This window comes from Crocodylus porosus, unplaced genomic scaffold (genome assembly GCF_001723895.1).
Source record: "Crocodylus porosus isolate Cpor-Errol unplaced genomic scaffold, CroPor_comp1, whole genome shotgun sequence".
NCBI lineage: Eukaryota > Metazoa > Chordata > Crocodylia > Crocodylidae > Crocodylus > Crocodylus porosus.
This window is the reverse complement of record NW_017728947.1, coordinates 49,510,323-49,531,464: the sequence shown is the minus strand read 5'-3', so window position 1 is coordinate 49,531,464 and position 21,142 is coordinate 49,510,323. Positions and strand designations below refer to the sequence as shown.

The 21,142-nt window shown below is 42.2% G+C and overlaps 1 protein-coding gene across 1 annotated transcript in view; it reads left to right on the top strand.

Annotated features, from left to right (window-relative positions):
* Nucleotides 1–21,142, top strand: part of MAP3K9 (mitogen-activated protein kinase kinase kinase 9) — a gene marked incomplete at its 5' end in the record, with an annotated part of 109,542 nt that overhangs the window by 36,154 nt on the left and 52,246 nt on the right. The window contains one exon of the mRNA XM_019551036.1: nt 17,058–17,238. Coding sequence (XP_019406581.1) covers nt 17,058–17,238 — 181 coding nt within the window. The remainder of the gene's footprint in view (nt 1–17,057; nt 17,239–21,142) is intronic.

Sequence of the window (21,142 nt, the reverse complement as noted above, 5' to 3'; positions counted from 1 at the left end):
CTATGCATGTAAACAGACCAAAATAAAGTGTGCTCTGGAAATTAGAGCTTAATCTGTACTATGCACAGCCATAGGTTTTGGCTACATACTTGTCTTGAGTCTGCAAGGGAAGTTGAAGTCAGAGATGACCCTAGATGGATGGACCCATTGTGAAGATGTTCCCTTGGCATTTCTACTACAACTGTACTGGCTAACTGCCACACCCTTCCAGCTGAGTATGACTAATGCAGAATAGAGTTGTCCAGTTCTCTCATGACAGTAAAGAAGGACTCAGGGACATAACTAAGGAAATCCAGATGGTGACCAAGAGACACTTGCAGGCTGAAATGGAAATTTTGAGTACTGTAGGTCCAAGAACAGGGCATCCAAAGAGATATCTTTTAAGGACTTTCTTTCCCCTTAGGGCTTAATGAGAGGACTGGAAGTACCTTACATTTACCAGATGACTGATGAACTCATGTGCTCTGAGGATTTACATCTATCCTTTGCTATCATAAGCCTTGCCATCCTTAGCATAAACTGAGACAATACATGCTGTCAGTCTACTTTATATATACAGTATTTTATACCAAAAGTATATAAGAAATAAGTATGACAGCTGCCCTCTTCCCTGGTAATGTAGTGTGCTCCTTTGACACAGTAGCAGGTTGGATAAGATGGTTGACCTGCACCAAACCTTTGTCTGTTTCCCCCACACATTACACACATTACTATTAGACAGATGGATATTATTACCTTGTCTAGTTCCTCCGTCTATCCTATGCCTTCCTCTTTTCCCTATCCTTTGTCATGGACTCTTCTCATATTACAGAAGTGACCTTGTTGTTTCATCCACAAGACATGGAGAATGTTCCTTGGGTATATACGGAAAGCTCCAAATACTTCATCCTTTTAAAAAAAGGAAAGAGAGGATCTTTATCCTAACCAGAATTGAGGACGTTCAACAAATGTGTACTTAAATAATTTCATCTCTTCAAATGCAACACTGGCTTGTGACTTCTTCTGTATTTTGTCTGGCTCATAGAAAGAGCCTGCAGTATAGGGTAGTTACCAGTCATTCCCAATACAAGATTCCATGCTTTTATATTTTTCTTGGTACCAAGAGTTAACCAGGTTGCCAGCAAACGATGATTGGACATCTAATCCATGTTGACTTGTATCTGAATAACTGTCTGGTTGATCTGAGGTAGGTCTCGATAGGAAGTACTCAAGCAGCTTTTGATCACATTTTCTTTCTCTGTTTTCCCAACTAGGACTTCTTGTAAAGTATGATAAATTGTTTCTTGTATTCATCAGGAAGATTTTACCTGCCAGAGGACAAGTTTCAATCCCTTCAGTTTGGTATATGGCCTTCATACAAAATGGAGGAATATGTACTTGTCTAGGGCTATTAGACTACATGTTGGATGTACATACATGCTGTTTACTAGGTCTTGCTGACAGATTTCTCTGTATTGGTTGCTGGGGCCAGTGCACTCTCCATCTAGGCATTATGAGTCAAAGAAAAAGACCCAGTCTTGCCCTGGGTCTTGAGAGCTCACTTGGCAGCTAGATCAAATGAATGTGAGAGGCAGTGGACATTCTCCTTTACAGTGATTCTTATAAGAAACATACCAGAAACAGGCTGGAGTGCCTACCTGAACCACAGTTAAATGCAAGGCATGTGATCTGCAAACACTATGATCATGATGCTACACGTGAACAGTCTGGAACCAAGTAACTGCATAACATTCCTGCTTACTCTGTAGAAGTCTGAGGTGCGAAACTTGACTAGTGGACATTGCCAATGCGTATTATAGACAAACAAGGATGGTGGGTCATCTATTTCTTTGCCTGGAACACACCAAATTCTGGAAGTGGGGACATGACTGGTTTGACTGTGTTTTGTTTTTTTAGAGATTAAAATAATCGAGTGCACTTTCCAAACAGAAATATAGTAGTCATTTTGGGTAGTCTCTGTGGAAATCCACCCTAGACCCAATATCCCATTACCAAGGGAGTCATCCTATAAACTTGCTTGACATGGGACAGTGCCACATGCTGAATTTCTGCTCTAAGGGAGGCATGAGCCCTCTGCTGAGTGCTTTTCTTCAATATTCTCTATATTTCTATACTCTTGCCTACCCATCCCCAGTCCCCCCAGTATAATACCATGTTTACTCAAATAGAAGGTGACCCTGATTATAAGACAGCCCAACACAATTAGATTCTAGATATGGAAAATGTATACATTTGCTATAATTTCTAGGTATAGTATCTAATTATTGGAGGTTTCCCTTGAATTTGTCCCCTTCCCACCGCTACAGCAGGGAAACTAAATCTGTGGTGTCAGGTAGTCCCTTTCCTCTCTGCTTCCACAACAGCTTTTTCCCCTGGCAGCCCTTCCCCCCCTTTCTTTACTGTCAGACCCTGCTCTCCCTAAGTACATGGAAGTGAGGAGCAAATTTGAAAACAATAGCATTGAAATTAAACATGGCTGTAGCAATTTGCTAATAGTATCCATGCATTTAGTTTATGCAAAATTGATGCATTACCCTTTTTCTTTCTTTCTTTCTTTTTTTGAAACTGCTGCCAGTGTTACCACAGGTACTCCATAAACATGCTTTTGAGTAGCACTTCGGCACCTGCTTATCCATAGTACAAAATATGCATGATATTAGTTCAATTTACCACATAGTTCATTGGGCTGAGACTTACCAGAGTCAACAACATTTCAAGCCATGGTGACCCCACAGTTCAGCACTGCTCAGTATAAGTGTGTACTCCAGATAACCCCTCCCCCACCCCCTAAGAGGATCCACATGGTAATACTAATTAGCCCTCAATCATGACTGGAATCTGGTGTTCTTGTCACAAGTCCTGGGATTTTCCAAGGTTTATATGTAGATGAGGTGCAGGGCAGCTTGATATGGCTTCACCTCTTGAAGGGCAGGGCCACACCAATTTTATGTGGCAGGCTGAGAGAGGAGGTGACAGGGATTCTGGGTGAACTGTTTGGGACCTTGTTTCTTGAAGTTTGCCTTCCAATAAAGGCTGCTGAAGAAACAGAAATCTTTGGAAATGGGAAAGAAAGGCACAGCTCAACTGTGGAAGTGAAGAGGAAATAAAGTATGCAGTGTTGTGGCTCACCATGATTTGAGAAAGAGTTGCTGCTGTGGGTGACTGCACTTAATACTTACTTGGCAAGGGAAGCAGTGTGACTATGTAGGCGGGCTCCCCAGGGCAGGTGATTGTCTCTGATATGTCCTCCATAAGAGGTCTATATTGAGGAGATTCTTTTTGGTGTTAGGTGGTGGAACCAGAGCTTGCTCCATCCACTCCATGCATTGACCTGGTATTACAGTGCTTCCAGGACCGGTGCAGAAAAAAAAAAAGGTTCCTATCAGCATGTTTCCCAATGTGGGCAATGTGTCTTATAGTCATGCTCAGCGCTGGTTGTATTTAATCAGCTTCATAATTGGTTTCCATTTCTGAGCGCATGCTGCTTTTGGCAACAGCTTAATGATAGACAGTGTATTTAGTGAGATTTCTTTGTATGTAATTATAAGATAAGGGGCCTTTTATTCTCCATGCCAGTTGAGGGGGAGTGGGGAATTTGTCCCATATTCAAGTAAATATAGTATTCATGATGTGACAGGGCAAGACCTTGATCCTTTGGACAGTGCAGTACTGGCTGGAATGACTCTGGCTATCAGATCCATCGCAGATTCCTCAGAAGCCTCTATGCATCTTTTGACCTGCCTGGGCATGGTCTCACAAACCACCCTAAAATAATAAGGTCAATAATCCCTGAATCTGATGGCCTGGATTTTGGATGGCTGAGCAAAATGAGATTTGCTTCCTACATGGACAGTCAGTTCTTACATAGAGCAGGAATTTGATTCCTTCAAATAGAAAAGGGCCTCAGTTTTAGAAACTTCAAAAAATATTGTTCCTGTGGAAGTTCTAGTACTAGAAATCTAAGACTAACCCCACATTTTCAGGAGCAGGATTTAAAGCATAACTTTTTTAAAGTCCACTTTGCTGCAGTATCATATAGGACTTCAAGTCATCCTTATAAAACTCAAATACCTTTTTTTGAATGAATGTCACTGTGTTCAGTGCACTGCTTCACAAGCAAGATGGCTTTTCTTGTGTTCATGACATCATCATGGGCAGTTGGTGAGCTCTAAGCAGTTAAGGCAGGACAGTCCTGCATAGTTTTCTTCACGGACAAGGAAATTATGAAATATACCAGATATTTTGACCTAAGGTGATTGGTGGTTTTAGAATTCCACCCAAACTAATTCATTACCATGCTAAGTTTTCTGAAATAGAAAATAGTGAAGGTTCTTTTCTTCCATGTTCTGAATCTCTCTCAAACAATAGTGCTCAGTTTTTTGGCCTTGTGGTCCACAAGTATCGCTTGGGGCTGGTCCACAGACCAGATAGAACTCCATGTACTAGGATCAGGCCCTGGGGCCTGACACTGGCCTCCCACACTGGGATTGGGTCTTGGGCCTGGTGCTGCCTCCATGTGCCAAGATGGGGCCCTGGGATCAGGCACCTGATCCAGCACACAGAGCCCAGGTCTGGAACCTTGGCAGGAGGGGAGTGGTGCTATCACTCCCCCATCACCGAATATCTGGACCCAGGGAGAGCCTCACAGGCCACATGACATGGTGGACTGGGGGTTGAGCACACCTGCTCTAGACCCTTGTTCAAACATTAAAAGTATTCAGCCTTTTATATGCAGGTAGAGAGCCTTTTTTCTCACATCTGGTGCTTCTAAAGAGCAAGCTCTTTCTTTGAAAAGAATCTGAACGTGAATCACATAGCTTATTTCCACCTTCTGTCAGATAGCTGACAGACCTCTTTCTCTAACTATGTAAGGCACATTCTTGCTAGAGTACAGGCAATATATTTTACCTACTTAAAAAATGTGCCAGGCTAAGATCTGCTCATCGTACTTTTATTAATCCATTATGCACTTAATTATAGCAGTCAGGTCAGATGCTGGCTTTAGGGACAACAATACTGCATTCTGTACTCCCACCGTCAAGGAAGAACACTGTGTGTCATTCATCTACTTTGGAATCCACTTTGATATGTGCTTAGAGAAGAAAGTACAGTTACTCTATGGGAACTATGGTTCTTTGAGACGGTGTAGTGTTAATCCCATGACCTGCCCTTCATTCCTGTTTTCAGAAATTCTCAGCAACACGGACTTTCAGTTGAGAGGACTGAGGGTGAGCTATAGCTGCTTCCAACTTTTATGCTTTCATACGGCAGTTCAAGTAGATGTTGCTAGTCGAGAAAAATCTGATCTTACATATGGGGTTTGTGTATGCTTACAGTTGAATGCATACAAAATATATCTCTAAGAAGAATGATTCATACCTAATGATATTTACTACTGCATCTTCCTGAAAAGCAGAAGATGAAGGTCAAAAGATTTCAAACTTCTAATACTACTTCCAGTGAAAAATCTTTGCCTCGAGCATGTTACATGCAAACTTATTTATCAGTTTGAACTTTAATAAATACTTGGAATGGGATATTAGCTTTAAAATAATTAGCGGGTAAGTAAGGCCAAAACTGTCTTTAGTGTGCCTCTGTGTGGTATTGAGTGTCTTCAGTTCCTTGTGAATTTAGCAAGTTATAAGCATGCTTGGAAGCTGGTATGGACAGGCCCTTAGTTAAGGAAGTCTGTGAATTAACTGTATTTGCTTGATATGATAAATATGGAAGTGTGTCTGTGAGTGGGATAGTTGCTCTTATCCCCATCTCTCCTTTAGACTTGCCTGTCATGACTTGAATGAAAGAGAAAAGAAAGGAGGTTACTGCTTTTTCATGGTTCTTGGATAGAATAATGCCACTTTGGTGTCAATTGCTCACGGTGTATGTTTTATTTCCAGTTTAATAGTGGTGAGATAACAGAGCCCTTGCCAACTGCTTCACTGGCAAAAGTAATTGGAGTTACAATCAGGGACTACTCGGACTAGTTATTTAATAAGGATTCCTTGCCACTAATTATCTCATTAGCAGCATACACTCTCTGCATTCTTCATTCTCTGTGGGTGCACAATCCTGAGAGTAGTCTCTAGCTAGTCTCCCTCACAATCTGTTATATTGCTCCCAAATCCCACTGGATTTCAGACTTGGGGTTGACCCCAATCTCCTCCATTCTTCCCCTAAGGGGTAACGATCCCTTCTTCATAGAAGTCCTGGCAGATCCGCCACTTGGCATCTCCACTTTTCCCCATACTCACTGACACAGCGGGGTTTACTGGCAAGAGAATCTTTTTTGCTGCTGCCCTGCCACATCCCTCAGGGATCCGACACCCGACAGGATTCTTGGCAAAGCGATCCTTTTCCCCACCAACTTGCCACGTACCTCAGGGCTTCACTTCTCCCAGAGTCCGTCCAGATAGCCGGTAAGTCGTCTTCTTTCTCTCCAGAAGTCCGTCCCTCCTTATTTCTTCTTCTGGTGCCTGAAGGCAATCAGTCCGTCTCCCGCCGCTGGTTTTATGCCTCACTCAGCAGGCTAATTACCCTTGTCATGTCCCAGATGTGTAACTCCCCCTACCTGGCCGAGCTTACCATTAGGTCAGTTTGACCTGATCTTCTAAGTAACAGGGCTCTTGTCTGAGTCCCTGTTACAGTGTCATTAGATTTAACTTTCTAAGTCATTAGGTGAGATGCTGGGCCAACAAGTAGCTTGGACAGTTGTTACTTCCTATTGCCATTTAGGCTTACCAGTACTGAATCAAGACATTTTTGTAATAGTTGATGTTTCCATGCTTGCATGGAAGGGTCTGATAACACTGTAAAGCTATTCTTATCATTAATATGGAAAATGAAAATAAAGGTAAGGAGATGGATCAAGCAGAAAATATGATATAATTGGAAAAGGAACCTATATTTATATATATATTCCAATATATATATAAAGCAGCATTTTCCTTGTTTTTTTTCTTTCTTTCTTTTTTACAGTACAAGAGCATCAACTTGGTTTTGGTTTTAATTCTTTCTTCCATATATTTAACTTAGTAAATATTTGTGCCCTGGAAGGTTACAGTAAAGTTATCTACAAAACATAAGAGTTCTTGATGGCTAATTTCTCTGCAGGATCAGTCTGTCCACCAGTCCCTTAGAACTGTGGTTTTCAAACTGTTCTGTGGCACCCTGGGATTTCATGATAGATCATCAGGGGCTCTACAAAGAGATTGGTGATAATGGTGGAGTGGGCCAGGAGCCAATATCCTGCCATTGTGGGACCAGGATGCCTGGCTCTGCGTTAGTCTTTCAGATAGGGTTAAGGGTTCAGCAGCAGAAGTGATGCAAAAGGGTTGCACGGCTCTAGGAAGTTTGAAAACCACTGCCTTAGTGTTCCCATGCACTGAATGGATTGTTTATCCACCATTCACACAGAGCAACTGTGTACGCTTTATCCTAGATCTGCAGGGAATAAGGTCTTTGCTCGCAGGCTTTTGTTTCTGGCTCCGGTGCAGGTGAACAAGGGAGCTGAGAGTAGGGAGCATTCCTTGTGCCTTATTGTTCCTGTTGGCTTCTGGATGATATGGAAAGGAAAGCTGCCTGACTCCTAATTCTGACTTAATTAGCCCGGGAGATTTGGTGGGAATCAATTTGGAGCAAAGGATGAGTGGTGAGAAGACTGGGATTAGATTAAGACCTGGGCAGGAGGGGTGGAAAACTGCATTGTGGAGGCTGGAGGAGGTTGATTGTGTGCATAACAGGAAGTTTGATAAGAGGATGGGGATGGTGATTGGAAATTGGAGTTGTGGGGTTGGGGATTGGGACTAGGTGAGGAATTTGGGATTTGAATAAGGGAATGGGGATGATGGGACACAGTTGGGTTGAAGCGGAAGCTCAGTGGAAATGGGAGTAAAAGACTTTTTCTCCTGCAGAGTATGCTCCTTCCAAAATCCAAAATAGAACTTAGGGGTTGTGAGTCTTGATCCTTTGCTGTTGGTAAAAAGCTGTGGTGCCCACTGGTGACATGCTTGTCTCATTGACTTCTAGTAGCAGTTTATGTACAAAATAGTAACTTAGTACAACATCAGTTGCTCACTTTAAGCAGTAGAGGTCTCCCCTACGAACCAATATATTCCAACCCAACTGATGAACCTTGTGCATGTGGGTATATTGCATGCAGCCAGAGGTGTAGCGAGCTCACTGAACTCCCTCTCCTCCATTACGGATGGACACACTGGGAGCAGAGCTGTGCGTGCTTTGGCAAAGACTCCAGGAGCAGGTGGACAGGTGCGGAAAAGAGGGGAGTAGTACTATTCTGCTTGCTTCACTAATCCCTTGTCCTCCAGATACAGTTTTTGGTGTGGCACTATGCTGCTTGGATCCTGTAGCTAGGAAGGGGCAATGCAGGGCTTCCCCTGCCACGGTGAAGACTCCCAGCATAGGAAATTCTGAGGCCCATTCATAGCTGGTGTTGGGGGCAGCTGGCTTGCTCATCCTCCCCTGGTTATGCTGCTGCATGCGGCGGAATTTGTTTGAGGTTTTTCAGTCATGTGTCTGAAAAACAAGGACGTTTTATCATAAAACCTACTGACTTTGCAGCCTTGATATTCTTTTAACTTTGATTAAATCTTAAGCCTATAAACTATCTCAACATCCACATCTGCAGTTCATCTTTTGCTTTTAATATTCTAAAGCCTTTGACCTCCCTTTTCACAGCAGCCTGTATGGACAGAGCTGGAATTGTTGCAAGTGTTAATAAGCAAGACATCTCTTTTTGGGAAGAGAAGGGGTTTTGCCTAGACTATGCTGAAGCAGGCTGATGGTGACTGATAACTAACATATGCTGAATGTTTCTGCTGAGTCAGCTCTCCCTGTTCTCAAAGTGCCTGAAACCTATACCTAGTATCTTAGCTGACAACCAGGTCCTTCTTTAAAAATGGGAGAGTAAAAGAGTTTTATACCTCAACCCTGCCATTGTTTTCCTATGTCTAGTTTTCATCCTGGTTCTGTTCAATTAATAGTCTGGCAGGGGACAAATTTCCTGTTAATAGATTGTTCATATTTGTAATGGGTGGGTGGGTGCATTTGCCCCATGTGAGTGTTCCCAGTCTAGGTTTTATTAGACAACACTTAAGAAAATCACCATTTCTGGGAAGGCTTAGAAGCTTTCTGTCTCGTATTTCACTGAAATCATCTCCTTGTTCTTGATTGCGTTCTAAGTTTACTGAACAGTGCTATAAAATGATGGAAAGATGCATTTATAACAGCTTTGTGGTTATCCCAGGTATAAATGACCTGGGATAGGCAAATTGTTGCTCATTTGTATTGTCCTGTCGCCTAGGGAGCTTAACTGAGGCATAACAGCCAGAGTCTGCACCCTGGGCAGCAGTGATGGTGGCAGGAGCTGGGCTGGATGCTGCAGCTATGGCTGTGCCAGCTGACCTGGCAGTGATAGCAGCTGCTGTTCTTGCCCCCTCTCTCCAACTCCAGGTGGGCACTTACAGAGTGGCCCATTCTTCGTTATGCACCTGGACCTCAGTTATAGGCTAGAACCAAATTGCGTTAGGCAGTTTAAACACAGAATAAAAAGATGGTCCCTTCTGAAGACAGCTTAAAATCAATGTATCAGAGAGCATGTAGGTATTGATAAAGGAAAACAAAGAAACCATGAGACAGTATTGGTCAGGATTATAGGTAGTGGTTGTACTGTATATATATTAGCAGTCTGTTAAATTTTTTGTACACAACGCAGTAAAGGAGAGTAAGTATTATGGATGTCTACAGGGAGCTCCTTCCAAGGATGAAGGACAATGTGGGTGGGCTATGGACACTGGCATCGTAAGCTAATTGGAGGTAGGGTCAGTCTTTCTATACTAAATTTGCTAAATAGGCTGAAGACGGCCTGTGAAGGGATGCAGGGTTACTTTACTTTGTAAAATTTGGTGATTTGGATTTGGCCTGCAGGAACATGAAGCTGAGCAATCATAGGGAGGAAGAAAAGTGTCATATAGTGACTTGTATGTGAAAATGGAAACAGGAACCAGAGATCTGAGCATAGGCTGAGATTTTACGCTGTCCTTCTCTCTTGCATTTATTCTGGCATTTCATTATCTTTTCTATGTGAAAAAAAGAAAACTACTTGAACATGAAGTCTCAGTACTGATTTTTTTTGTTAAACTCAAATTGAGGCAACTTTCCGAATCTTCTGCAAACTAAGCAACAGGATTAAGATGACTTGCAGGCTGAGTGAGTTATATATCCTGACAATGATGCCCACTTCTCCCTTGTGGCTATAGAGGTGACTAAGACAAGAATGTGATCCTCTTTGTAAAGAGCCTGCCCATTGTTCTGCTTGCAGCAAGGGATCATTAAGCTCTTTTGCAGAGGTTTGCAATATTGCTTAACAAAACAGTGTGATTTTTTTCCATTTCAAAATTCCACTTTACTTCTGTTTTTTAAAGCTGATATATAACTGGATTCAAATTTCAAGTTGTTAGACTGTTTTGACTATTTCCTGAGGGAATGGTGGCTCCCATGAAAAATGAACCCAGACAGATGTCCTGAAATGTACTTGCTTCTTTGTGAGGATCCGTAAGAGATCTGTGGATGTATCTTTGAGATCTTTTTTCCATTGGTAATGACCATTCAGGTGGTAAGCTATTTACTTTTGTTACCTCAATTTAGGTTAGCTGAGAGAGAGGCACTGCTTGGGGATACCAAGGAGAAAAACTTACCACAATTTCTTGGGAATGCCTCAGTTGCTGCTACTACTACTACTAATGGTGACTTCAGTGATATGTGTTTCCAACCTCAGCAGGACAAATTGAACATTTAGTTCCACGCTAGCTAGCTTTATTTCATGCCCATCAACAAGTGAGAAAGGACACTTCACTGCTGTTCAGTTTCAAGCCTTTGCCTTCAGTGAAACCCAAGGTGAAAGAGAGGGGTGGAGCAGCACTTTATTAAGCCTTCAGAGCCTCCTCCTACTCGCTGGAGTCAGGAGGGAAATGGAGCATTTGGCAACATTAGTAAGTGACTCGTTGGAGTTTATTCCTTAGCTCTGACTACCGGAAATAGAACTGATCAAAAAGATCTTTGACAGAGCTGTATTCCATTGCAAAGAATCAGTTTCATTGAAATTGAAGTGATTTGTGGGACGTCTGACTTCATGATGTTTTTAGGAAAAAGCCATTTTTTTTGGTTCGACTTCATTATAATAATATATATAATTTAAATAATTTTCATTTAATGAAAAATGTTGTCAAAATGAACAAAAGTACAATGTCAAAACAAAACACTGATTTTTCTCAATCAGTATTTAAAGACTTTTTTCATGGGAAATTGAAAATTTGCCTTAGTTTTAATTCAGAACTTTTATTTATTTATTAATTTGTTTTGGTTCTAAGCTAGCAGTCCTCCAGAACTTTTTGTAGTTCCATTAGAAATTCTTCACTGCTCCAGGACAGAGCAGAGAGACGATGACACTTGTACGTATGTGCCTAAATTCCATTCACAAGCTACTGTCTTCCAAACGCTGCCCTTTTGGGGGACCACTGCTCAGGATCATGTACTCTTGGGGGCTTGAGTGAAATACTATAAGTAATGAAATAACCAAGCAAATCTGGAGAGTTGCTTTGTAGTGTATGGTGGCTTTGGCTCCAAGGTGTTTGTAAAGTTCCAAGAGCAGAAGCAATCCAGCTAGAAGCGTCTACTGTCTCCCTATTAGAGGGTCACCATCCCAGGACCTACTTTAAAATGAAAATCAGAGTTATTTGTTGGCCCCTCCTGTGCAAGTACTTTGTTACTAATATGATGTTTTCCCAAACAAATAGCCCTCTAGCACCAACACTTCTTGAACCTCTGCAGAATATGAAAGAAACTTCTTCCTGTCTTCAGAAAAGGCATGACGTAAGCAACAGTCTAAAATTTTTTCTCTCATTACTAGGATTATCTTGGTTCCCCACTCAGGAGCTGACCACAATTTCTGGAGAATGTACCATTACAAAATGAATTTGAATTTATGCCTGGAGGAAAAAAACCTTTGAAAAGCTCATAACAGTGATGTTCTACTTTTAACCATGCTGTTAGCTAATAAGAAATACACAAGCAATGTATGGTAGTTTCTGTCCCACTGAGCCTGTTCTTCATTTGTGGCTTCATCCTTGGCCTCTACACAATCTGCAATTTGGATATCGGTGAGATGGAAAAGTATACTTATCCCATTGCAAACTAGTCCCACACATGAAGGGAGTCTAAAGCACACAGAAGAAATGATCCACCAAAAATATGACTTTCATTTAGTTGAATAAGTTCTATAAGTGAGAACTTGCCCTTTGCCAAGAGAGAGATCAATTGACGGATCCAGGGATGGGGCAAGAGATTGCATCCTCTCCACTTAGGCTGGGCTGTACACGTATGGTGAACTCTGAGCTCTTTGCCTGGTCAATGCAGGTTTCTGCCAGAGCTCTTCATGAGCAGTGAGCTTTTGACTCCCCAGCTAATTGGGGCTGGGGCTAGTTGGAGCTCCAGGTTTCAGGCAACTTGGGCCCAGGTAGTAAACACTGCCACTGTTCACCATTCCTTCCCATTCCCACTGAATTCATCAGCAGGGGAGAGGAGGAGATAAGTGGCTTCAGTAGCAATCGCCCTCTGGGCAGACCCCCCTAGTGCCCAAAACTTGTACAACACAGTCAAAAGGGGTAAGACTGCACCCCTTTTGGGTATGCCCCTGAAGAGATCTAATTTTCAGTTAGCTCAGCTAAGTCTTACCTCTCCCCCCACACCCTCTTTTTTAACACACCTGCTTATAATGACCTTGCTCCAAATATGTACTGCAGTTATAAACTAGGCATCATCAGAAGTTGTGCTTCTTTCTTTAATGTGGCTACAATTAGTTGCGGAATTATCCTGTTTGAGTGATTATCTGCTTGTATTTAATTCTCTCTCTCCTACTATCCTTTTTGACAATATAGACCTAACTTTCTTAGGAACTAATATAAACACGTTAATAAATATTAATAATTAATAGGGCTGTCAGATAATCACAGTTAACATGCACAATGAACACATTAATTGGTTCTTGCATTAATTATTAATGTATTTTAATGCGTTCATTGCGCATGTGGTTTTGGAGCTCCACTCTGCCATCTCTGGCCAGCAGTGGCAGTGCAAAGGACTGCAGAGCAGCCCAAGCATGGGCACCAACTGGCTGCAGCAGGAGGAGACAGGGTGCACACGCGCACACGAGAAGCTGCAGGCTGCACGCTGCATGTAGAACACCGCTGCGCTGGTAAGTTAGTGGAGGGGAAAGGGTAGGGGGGACAGAAGACATTGGGGTGGGGGAGAGTTAGATTGAGGCCCTCATAGTGAGGGAGGGAATGGAGCAGGGGCAAGCACTGGGGTGAATGGGGGGCCATGGTGGGTTGTGGGATAGACCTGCAGGTGGCTTGTCTGGGGGTGCGGAGCGGGGATGACTCCCCTCTGCTGTGTTCACCCCTGGGGGAGGCATGGGGGGCATGTACCCCCTGGGTTTGTGCATGGGACAGAGGTGGACTGCCTGCTGCAGGCTGGGACTCTGTGCCCTTTAGCCTTTGCCCCAGGAGCTGCACGCTGGCTGTGCCATGCGTCCCCTGCCTGCCTGGTGGTAGGAGGTACAACACGGTGTCACACAGCTCCCGGGGAAAAGGCATCAGGGCGCAGAGCCTCAGCCTGCAGTGGGCAGCCTGCCTCCACCCTGTGCACAAATCCAGAGGGCATATGCCCCCCCACACCTCCCCCAGGGGTGCACACAGCCTTGGACCAGGCACTCATAGCTCCATCCCACAACCCGCTCCAGGCCCCAGGTTCCCATTCACCCCAGCATCTGCTCCTCCCCCTCCACAGACTTACCTGCTGTGTGTGTGTGTCTGTCTGTCTGCCTCTCACTTCCAAGCCACAGCCCCCATAGCCCTGCTGCACATAATTGTGAGTTTTTAGCTGTGTGATTAAAATCATGATTAATTGCGACTTATTTTTTAAATCACGCAACTAATCATTTGACAGTCCTAATAATGAATAAATATAGATGTATAATGACAACATTTTCATACTCAGGAATGGACCGGGGTGGGGGAATCGTTCAGTTGTACCACCCTTTGTTTCCTAATCCCCTCACAGTTTAAATGCAACTCCCTGACAGCAATAACATTTCTATTCAGGCAGCAGTGAGTGAGTTAGTTGACTTCATGGCTTACTGTAATCTACCTCTGTGGTTTTCAAACTTCCTGAAGTCACAGAATGGTTTCTTATCTCTTCTTCTGCTGTGGAACCCCTACCTTGGCTCCATGGGCTGTGTGAGCTGACATGGAGCCAGGCATCCCAGTCCAGGAATGGCAGCGCACCGCCTCCCAGTCCACTTTAATCTCTTTATGGAACCCTGACGATCTGTTGTGGAACCTCAGGGATCCATGGAACACGGTCTAAAAGCACTGAAATACCTGATTCCTTCAAAACCCTTTGTTCCACAGGTGGTTTTGATAATCCATTAATCAAACTTCTCTTTCTCCTGCAATTTCGCTGTTTCTTAGCTGCTTCTGGTAATCTAACTCCTATTTCAGTTCTCTGCAGACTGATTTTAAGTTTAGCTAAAAACATTGACTCAGCTGTGGAAGTAACTTTCAGTGACTCGCTGGATGCATTTTCGAGATGCTTAGGAAGGCTAGATTTTGTTTTATGAATCTGAAAATGAATATACATTTTATCCTACTGATTATACTAATGAAACAGCATCTTTTGATAATTTTTGTCTAGTTTATTGTGTTTGTATATATAATACATGATATAGCAAATTAAGTTCCAGTTAACTTGTATTTATTTTTCTTTGATCTTAAACTGAATAATATAGTCTTAGGCACTTGGCATATTAGTAAAGTCTCTAGTTTCTTTTTAACTGGAGAAACATGTCAAAATCCTAGATCTGTCCATGCTCATACCTTACCACTGTCTGCTACAGTATGGTATGATTCATTGCTGGACAGACTGATAATGCAGATTTGTTTTTCTTGATTCTTTTTTTTTGAATGACCAAAAAAAAGGTCTTAGCCTCTTGCCCCCTGCAAATACAGCAACTTTGTGACTAGCAGCATACTTTTGCCTCATCTTCCATTGTTCTCTTTTACATCATTGCACCAGCACAAAGGGGCTGTTAAGATGCTACCAAGGCAGAGTAGAAATGTTTGGCATCTGTTTAGCGCTGATGTAAATGACTGCAGTAGTGGCAGAGCAAGAGAGCACAAACAAGGATTCTTGTATATTGTAGCAAGCTGAGCGTAATTCTTTAGCAGCAACTCTTTTTTTTTTACTGCCTTTGTAATCAAGTAGAAACTTTGGCAGCTTAAGTTAAAATACAAATCAAAATGCTTTAAAATAATTGTGTAAATAAATAATATTGAATACGACGGGGACTGTATTGACTATATTAAATCTGGATTAGCTTTTACCATTCACAAACTTTCCATTTTCAAATGGTATATATTTATATTGCCACTGATGCCTAATCACAGCTCAGATGTTGCCAGAAAAAAAAGAAGGGTTTGGCTCTTAGGATTGGCACCTGAGAGGTCATGGAAGTTGGTTTCAAATTGTAGAATGACCACTTTAGCTGGATTTTTGGACTAAACTGATTAACAGTGACACATTTAATATTATCTGTTAAATTTGTTATCTTTAAATTTCAGAGTTAACTTGCTGAGATGAATAGAGTGGTTCAAACTTGTCAAGGTATTATTTTGAGGTATCTGCAGACTTGAAAAGGCACTGCATTGATTTACATTCAGTTGGCTTTTAAGATTTTATTTGCCAGCATTATAAGTAAAAACCTTAAGATTCTGGAGCACAGTTTCATGTAAAGGATGGAATCAGTATCAAATTCTATAGAATATGGTAGGCCCTACCCAGAGCTAATGGTGAAAATGCACTTGAGATATATGATGCCTTCAACTTGATTATGTAATTAATTGTATTACAGCTTTACCCTAGTCGTGCACTTGAAGTGTTAACTGGTTGTAGTCCTGTTGTTTCATTCTTTACCTTTGTTCCATCTTGGCACTCCACTGTGATGCATTAGATGTAGCATATCTACTCAGCCAAACTGTAACTATTACTTTTAAAAGCTTGAGGCTCCCAATAATAGGACATTTAAAGGGCCTGATTTTGAGAGAGTGCAGAGCATCTGTTTTCTCTAAAGTAACAGAGGCTTCTCTAAAATGTCTCAAGTTGGGCATCTAAGATTGAAGCAGTTATGATCACTAATTGCATTTGAAAATCTTAACTTTAATATCAGAATGTATATTCCACTCCAGCATATTAATTATAATCATGTATCCACATTTATGGGCATCTCTGATAAGAAACTGTTCTAACCCATTCAATAAAGGTGCAATGATTGGTTTACTTAGAAAAGATTAATTAGGATGGTGCATATCACACCTACCCTTTCTTTGGATTTCTAGAAGCTACAGTGGTTCACTCCCCTTCCTCAGAGGATTGCTTTGTAGAACAATGCTACAGTACATACTATACTAAACTGTTATGCTGAGTTTACGTGTTCCTTGGATAGCTTAAATAGAAGTTTAAAAAAAATCAAGGTCCCTGCATCTCTAGCACCCCAGAAGTGAATATTAGACACTAACTGATTATTCTGACTTGTGCTATAGGTCCTTTCTGAAGTTTTTGTTCAGTTTTGCTCACGTAGAACAGTAGATTTATCTACATGAGAGTTTACTTAAGGTCTGAATAAAAATTGAGCAAGTATTTCAGGTTGGGGCCCTTTCCATGCCTAACATCCTGGTTTTTATATTTTGGCTATATTCACTGTTTATTAGTAACAAGACAGCTGTTCATTCCTCAACAGATTAATACAGCAATTCAAGACCTCTTAAAAATCATGATGATAATGTGTTGAGTGACAGGCTGCAAGTCAAGGCAAGATTTAAAGTTGGGAAATGGCTTCTCTTCGCAGGAAGACTTTTTTTTCTTCTTTTTTGAATAAATCCTAGCCACGTGATGCATGCCTTTCACTTTTTTCCCCCCCTCTCCTCTAGTATTGATACTCGAGAAGGTGGAAAATGGAGATCTGAGCAACAAGATACTGAAGATCACTGATTTCGGCCTGGCCAGAGAATGGCATAAAACCACCAAAATGAGTGCTGCTGGGACATATGCCTGGATGGCTCCTGAGGTCATCCGCTCATCCATGTTCTCCAAAGGCAGTGATGTGTGGAGGTACTGATTTGGCACTAAGTACTTGGATAGTAAATGTTAACTGGAACTCCCAGATGCACTGGACTGTGCTTAATGAAACACCAGGGATGGCTAACTGAATACCACAGTTCCTGATTTAGTAGAGCTTTTATGTTTCCTGGCTTTCCACCCTTCCATATCCTTATCTGTCTTTGAGCTTGGGAATCCAGAATGTGATCTGTACAAAGTAGCGAGGTCCTGCATCCTCCAAATCCTTGTTCCTTCAAGGATTTCAGCTTACCCCTTCCATGCCTTTCTTCTAAGCTTTCTATGACCCTCACCACTCCTATAGTACCAAGATCACGCCCCATTCAGTTATTTGGTTAACTACTGCCTTTTTAATATGACAGAAGACTGGAGTGTTATACAGTTGTGATTAACTAAAGGCCCCAAGATTTTGTAAGAGTAAAGGAGTCAGCTTCAAGTTATTCCAGTTCTGGTATTTACATTCTACCTACCCAAATTTTCCTTGACGTTTCACCAGAGCATAGTATTCCACATTTCCTTTCCTAAATCTGTGTAAGGTTTCATACTTTCAGTAATCAAATTAGATGTTAACTATTGATTATGGGTGAAACTAAGACTTTGATCTCTCATAACTCTTATTAAAGCACTTTGATTGTTTTAAATGGAAACCATTATGGGCAAAGTAAATGAATTTAAGAAAGTCAGGTAAATTTACTGGGAGAATGAATAAATCTAGAGTCTAGTAGATTGCTTCAAAATGATAGAAAGTGATATAGGGTTACCACTTACAGATACTGCACAAGATTTGCTCTTGACTGCACAAGGCTGAATGGCTTTAACTTTGTTTACTAGATAAGCATTTACTGCTGTTATGGTTGTACAGCTGGTCTTCAAGAGTTGCAGCTGGAGCAGTTCAAATGGGCAGTGATCCACTTTTTTCTCTCAAATACAATAGTGCATGATTTTAAAAAGATGGACTTTGAGTGTAATTTTGCTGGAGAGAGGTATATTGAAATTCTAACATTGCTATTGCTGGGCATTCTTGTTTTAAAGTTTTCCAGCTATTTGCAATCTATTGGTAACTAGGGCTGTGTGAAGCTTCAGGTGTTGATTCGATTTGGAGGAGATTTTTTGGCCTGATTCATTGGTCAAATCTCCGAATCGAATCAGGAGAATAAAAGGGTCTGAGTCAATTCAAAGCTCTCCGAATCAGTTCAGAGAGATTTGGAGATTTGGGCAGTCCCTGCTCACCGCCACAGGAAGCTGGACATGGACTCCGTGCCGGTAAGTAGGGAGCGGGGGAGTGGGTTGGAGGAGGGGGGGAGGGAAATGGGGGAACCCCTGTTGGGCCCCATCCCCTGCCTCCTTCCCCAGCCCCCTTGAGTGCCCCCCAACTCTTGCCTGCTCTCCCAGCCCTGTCAATGACTGTCCCGCCCAGCCCCAGCATCCTGACTCTTTAAAAAAAAAAAAAAAAAAAAAAGCCTCACACTCACTGGCTCCTGCCAGGCAGGGGAGAGAAGCCCACTTCCCCCTACTGCCCCATCCTAGATGGGTGGCTCTGCCACAAGCCCCCATCCCCTGCCCGCTCTCCCAGCCCTATCAATGGCTGCCTGGGCCCAGCCTCCCAGCTGTTTTTAAAAAAAAAAAAAAAAAAGAAAAGAAAAAAAGCCCTGCACTTGCCAGCAGCTGCATCAGCTGTCAGGGATTCTGGGGGGGCAGCACAGGGCAGTGGAGGGCAGCAGGGATTGCTTCTCCACCTGGCAGCACTGGGTAAGTGTGGAGCTTTAAAAAAAAGAAGTGCTGGGATGCTGGGGCTGGGCAGGGCAGCCATTGACGGTGCTGGGAGAGCAGGCGGGGGATGAGGCCTGTTTAATTCAGAGACTTAACGGCAGCCAAATCTCTGAATTGGATTCGGCTGAATCAGTTTGAGACAGTGATTCAAATCACCAAATCAAATCACTGTCCCCCGCATTGGCTGAATCTGAATCCAAAGCGAATACTAGCTGCTTCTCATGGGCCTATTGGCAACTGTCTTTGCTACATATTGTGAACTAACATCTATAGTTTTGTGGCTACTTTAGAAGACAGAGAGGACCCTGTTTTATTCAAGGGTGGGAGAATGGTCCAGCTGTTAAAGCAGGGAACTGGGGAGAGATGTCCAAAAAACATGCTCTATTGTTTTGAGGGATGAATTTGTGGTCTTAGACATTGCAGCAGTCATTGTTAAAGCCCAGGGCCTTCATCATCAGATTAAAAACTACTACCCCTTGAGGTAACAGAGCAATTCTATTAGCTGTAAGTAAGCAGTGGGCTCTTATCCTGGGTGTAGTCTAAGCAAGAAAAAAACAGAACAAGTGCATACAATTTTCCAGTGTTCAAGAATACTTCATTTCGTACATATCACTTTAACTTTGTGCTTTAGTTTCTTCCTGTATAACAGGATGTTTTGAAGCTTAATGCTTCTCAGCTGAGGTCTTTTTGCCTCAGTGTAACTCCACTGATGCCAGCCTTTAGAACGGATAGGGTGCACTAGTATTAAATGACTGGCAGCAGCAGCACGATTCATCCTAGTTTCAATACAGGGAAAGTTATGCTGGGGCATGCCAATGCTACAGGTTTCCATCTATTCAAAGCCAAAGCTACTGCTACACTTGTACAGAAAAATCTCAGTGTCGTCTAGGCCTTGATGTGTGTAAAGCACTTTGAGAGCCCCTAATAATTTTGGGAAACATTATACTCCTTCATGAAACTCCCCTCCCCATTTAATTTGGTTCATATACCTTGGCTTTAGTGCCTTTTCTCCTAAGAACAAGATGTCTTTCTTTTAAGGCTGTCAGTAATGTTCTTTAATTGGAAGAGGTTGTTAGTGTTATAAGAACTGTGATGTGCTGTATCTCTACAGGCTATGAATATTTTGTTTTTCTGTGGTGTTCTTAATCCTTGATCAGAACTGAAATATGTTTGACAGTGTGTGGTGGAGTTGGACATTGGGACATGGCCATATGGCGTTTGAGATGGATATACAGAGGGAGAAGTATCTCCCAAGGCAGTGTTTGTCAGTGCCACATTTGAAAGCATTAAGCTTTTCAAAAACAGGTGTAGATGCATTTAAAGAATCCTATTGCTACCCAAGCATGCAGCTGAAATCTCTGACAGGATAACCTTTCTTTATCCTATTAGACTTGCCCCTCCCTTGTCCACCCCAGGCTCTTGACTAATGACTGTCAAATTGGTGACTGGTGAGTTCAGTTTGACTAATTAACAACCCTTCAATTAATCTGTGCAGCTTCACAAAATCAGCTGTGTGCTTCTCTTAAGATTCTATCATTCCCTTAAAAGGTCTTAGTTTAATGGGGACACCTGGTCTTTTGACAGATCTTACCCAGCTTGTGTCCTTTGATAAATACATAGGCAGTACTTGGAGAAGACTGGAAGGGACTTCTTAAGTCATCAAATCTTATACTTTGTTATCATAGGCAACCACATCATTTAATCCCTTTCATAAATGTATTAAGAGCCATCTTAAAACAAGCTAGATTTCTTGGCCCTGCTGCTCCTACAGTTGGATGGGAGTTCCTGAACCTACTGCAATGTTCTCACAAAGTGGTTTCTGCTACTAGTGCCCCAGTTAGTCTTGCTGGTAGTAACAGTACTTTGCACTTAACACAAATGCCTTACTCTTATTTGTGCTGTGATATACTGTGGAGCCCTAGTTCTAGACCAAGGCCCCACGCTGGTATTGTGCACACATATGCATGCATACCTCCCATAGTATAGGGGGAGCCCTACTCTCAAAAAACATTGTCCCTTCATCAGTAAAAGCTCAGAATCCTTATAAAGTTAGGGTGATGTTGCAGCTGTGACGGTCAAGGGAAAATGCAAGAGGCAAGGATTTTTGCGGGTGATATTTTTTTTTTTT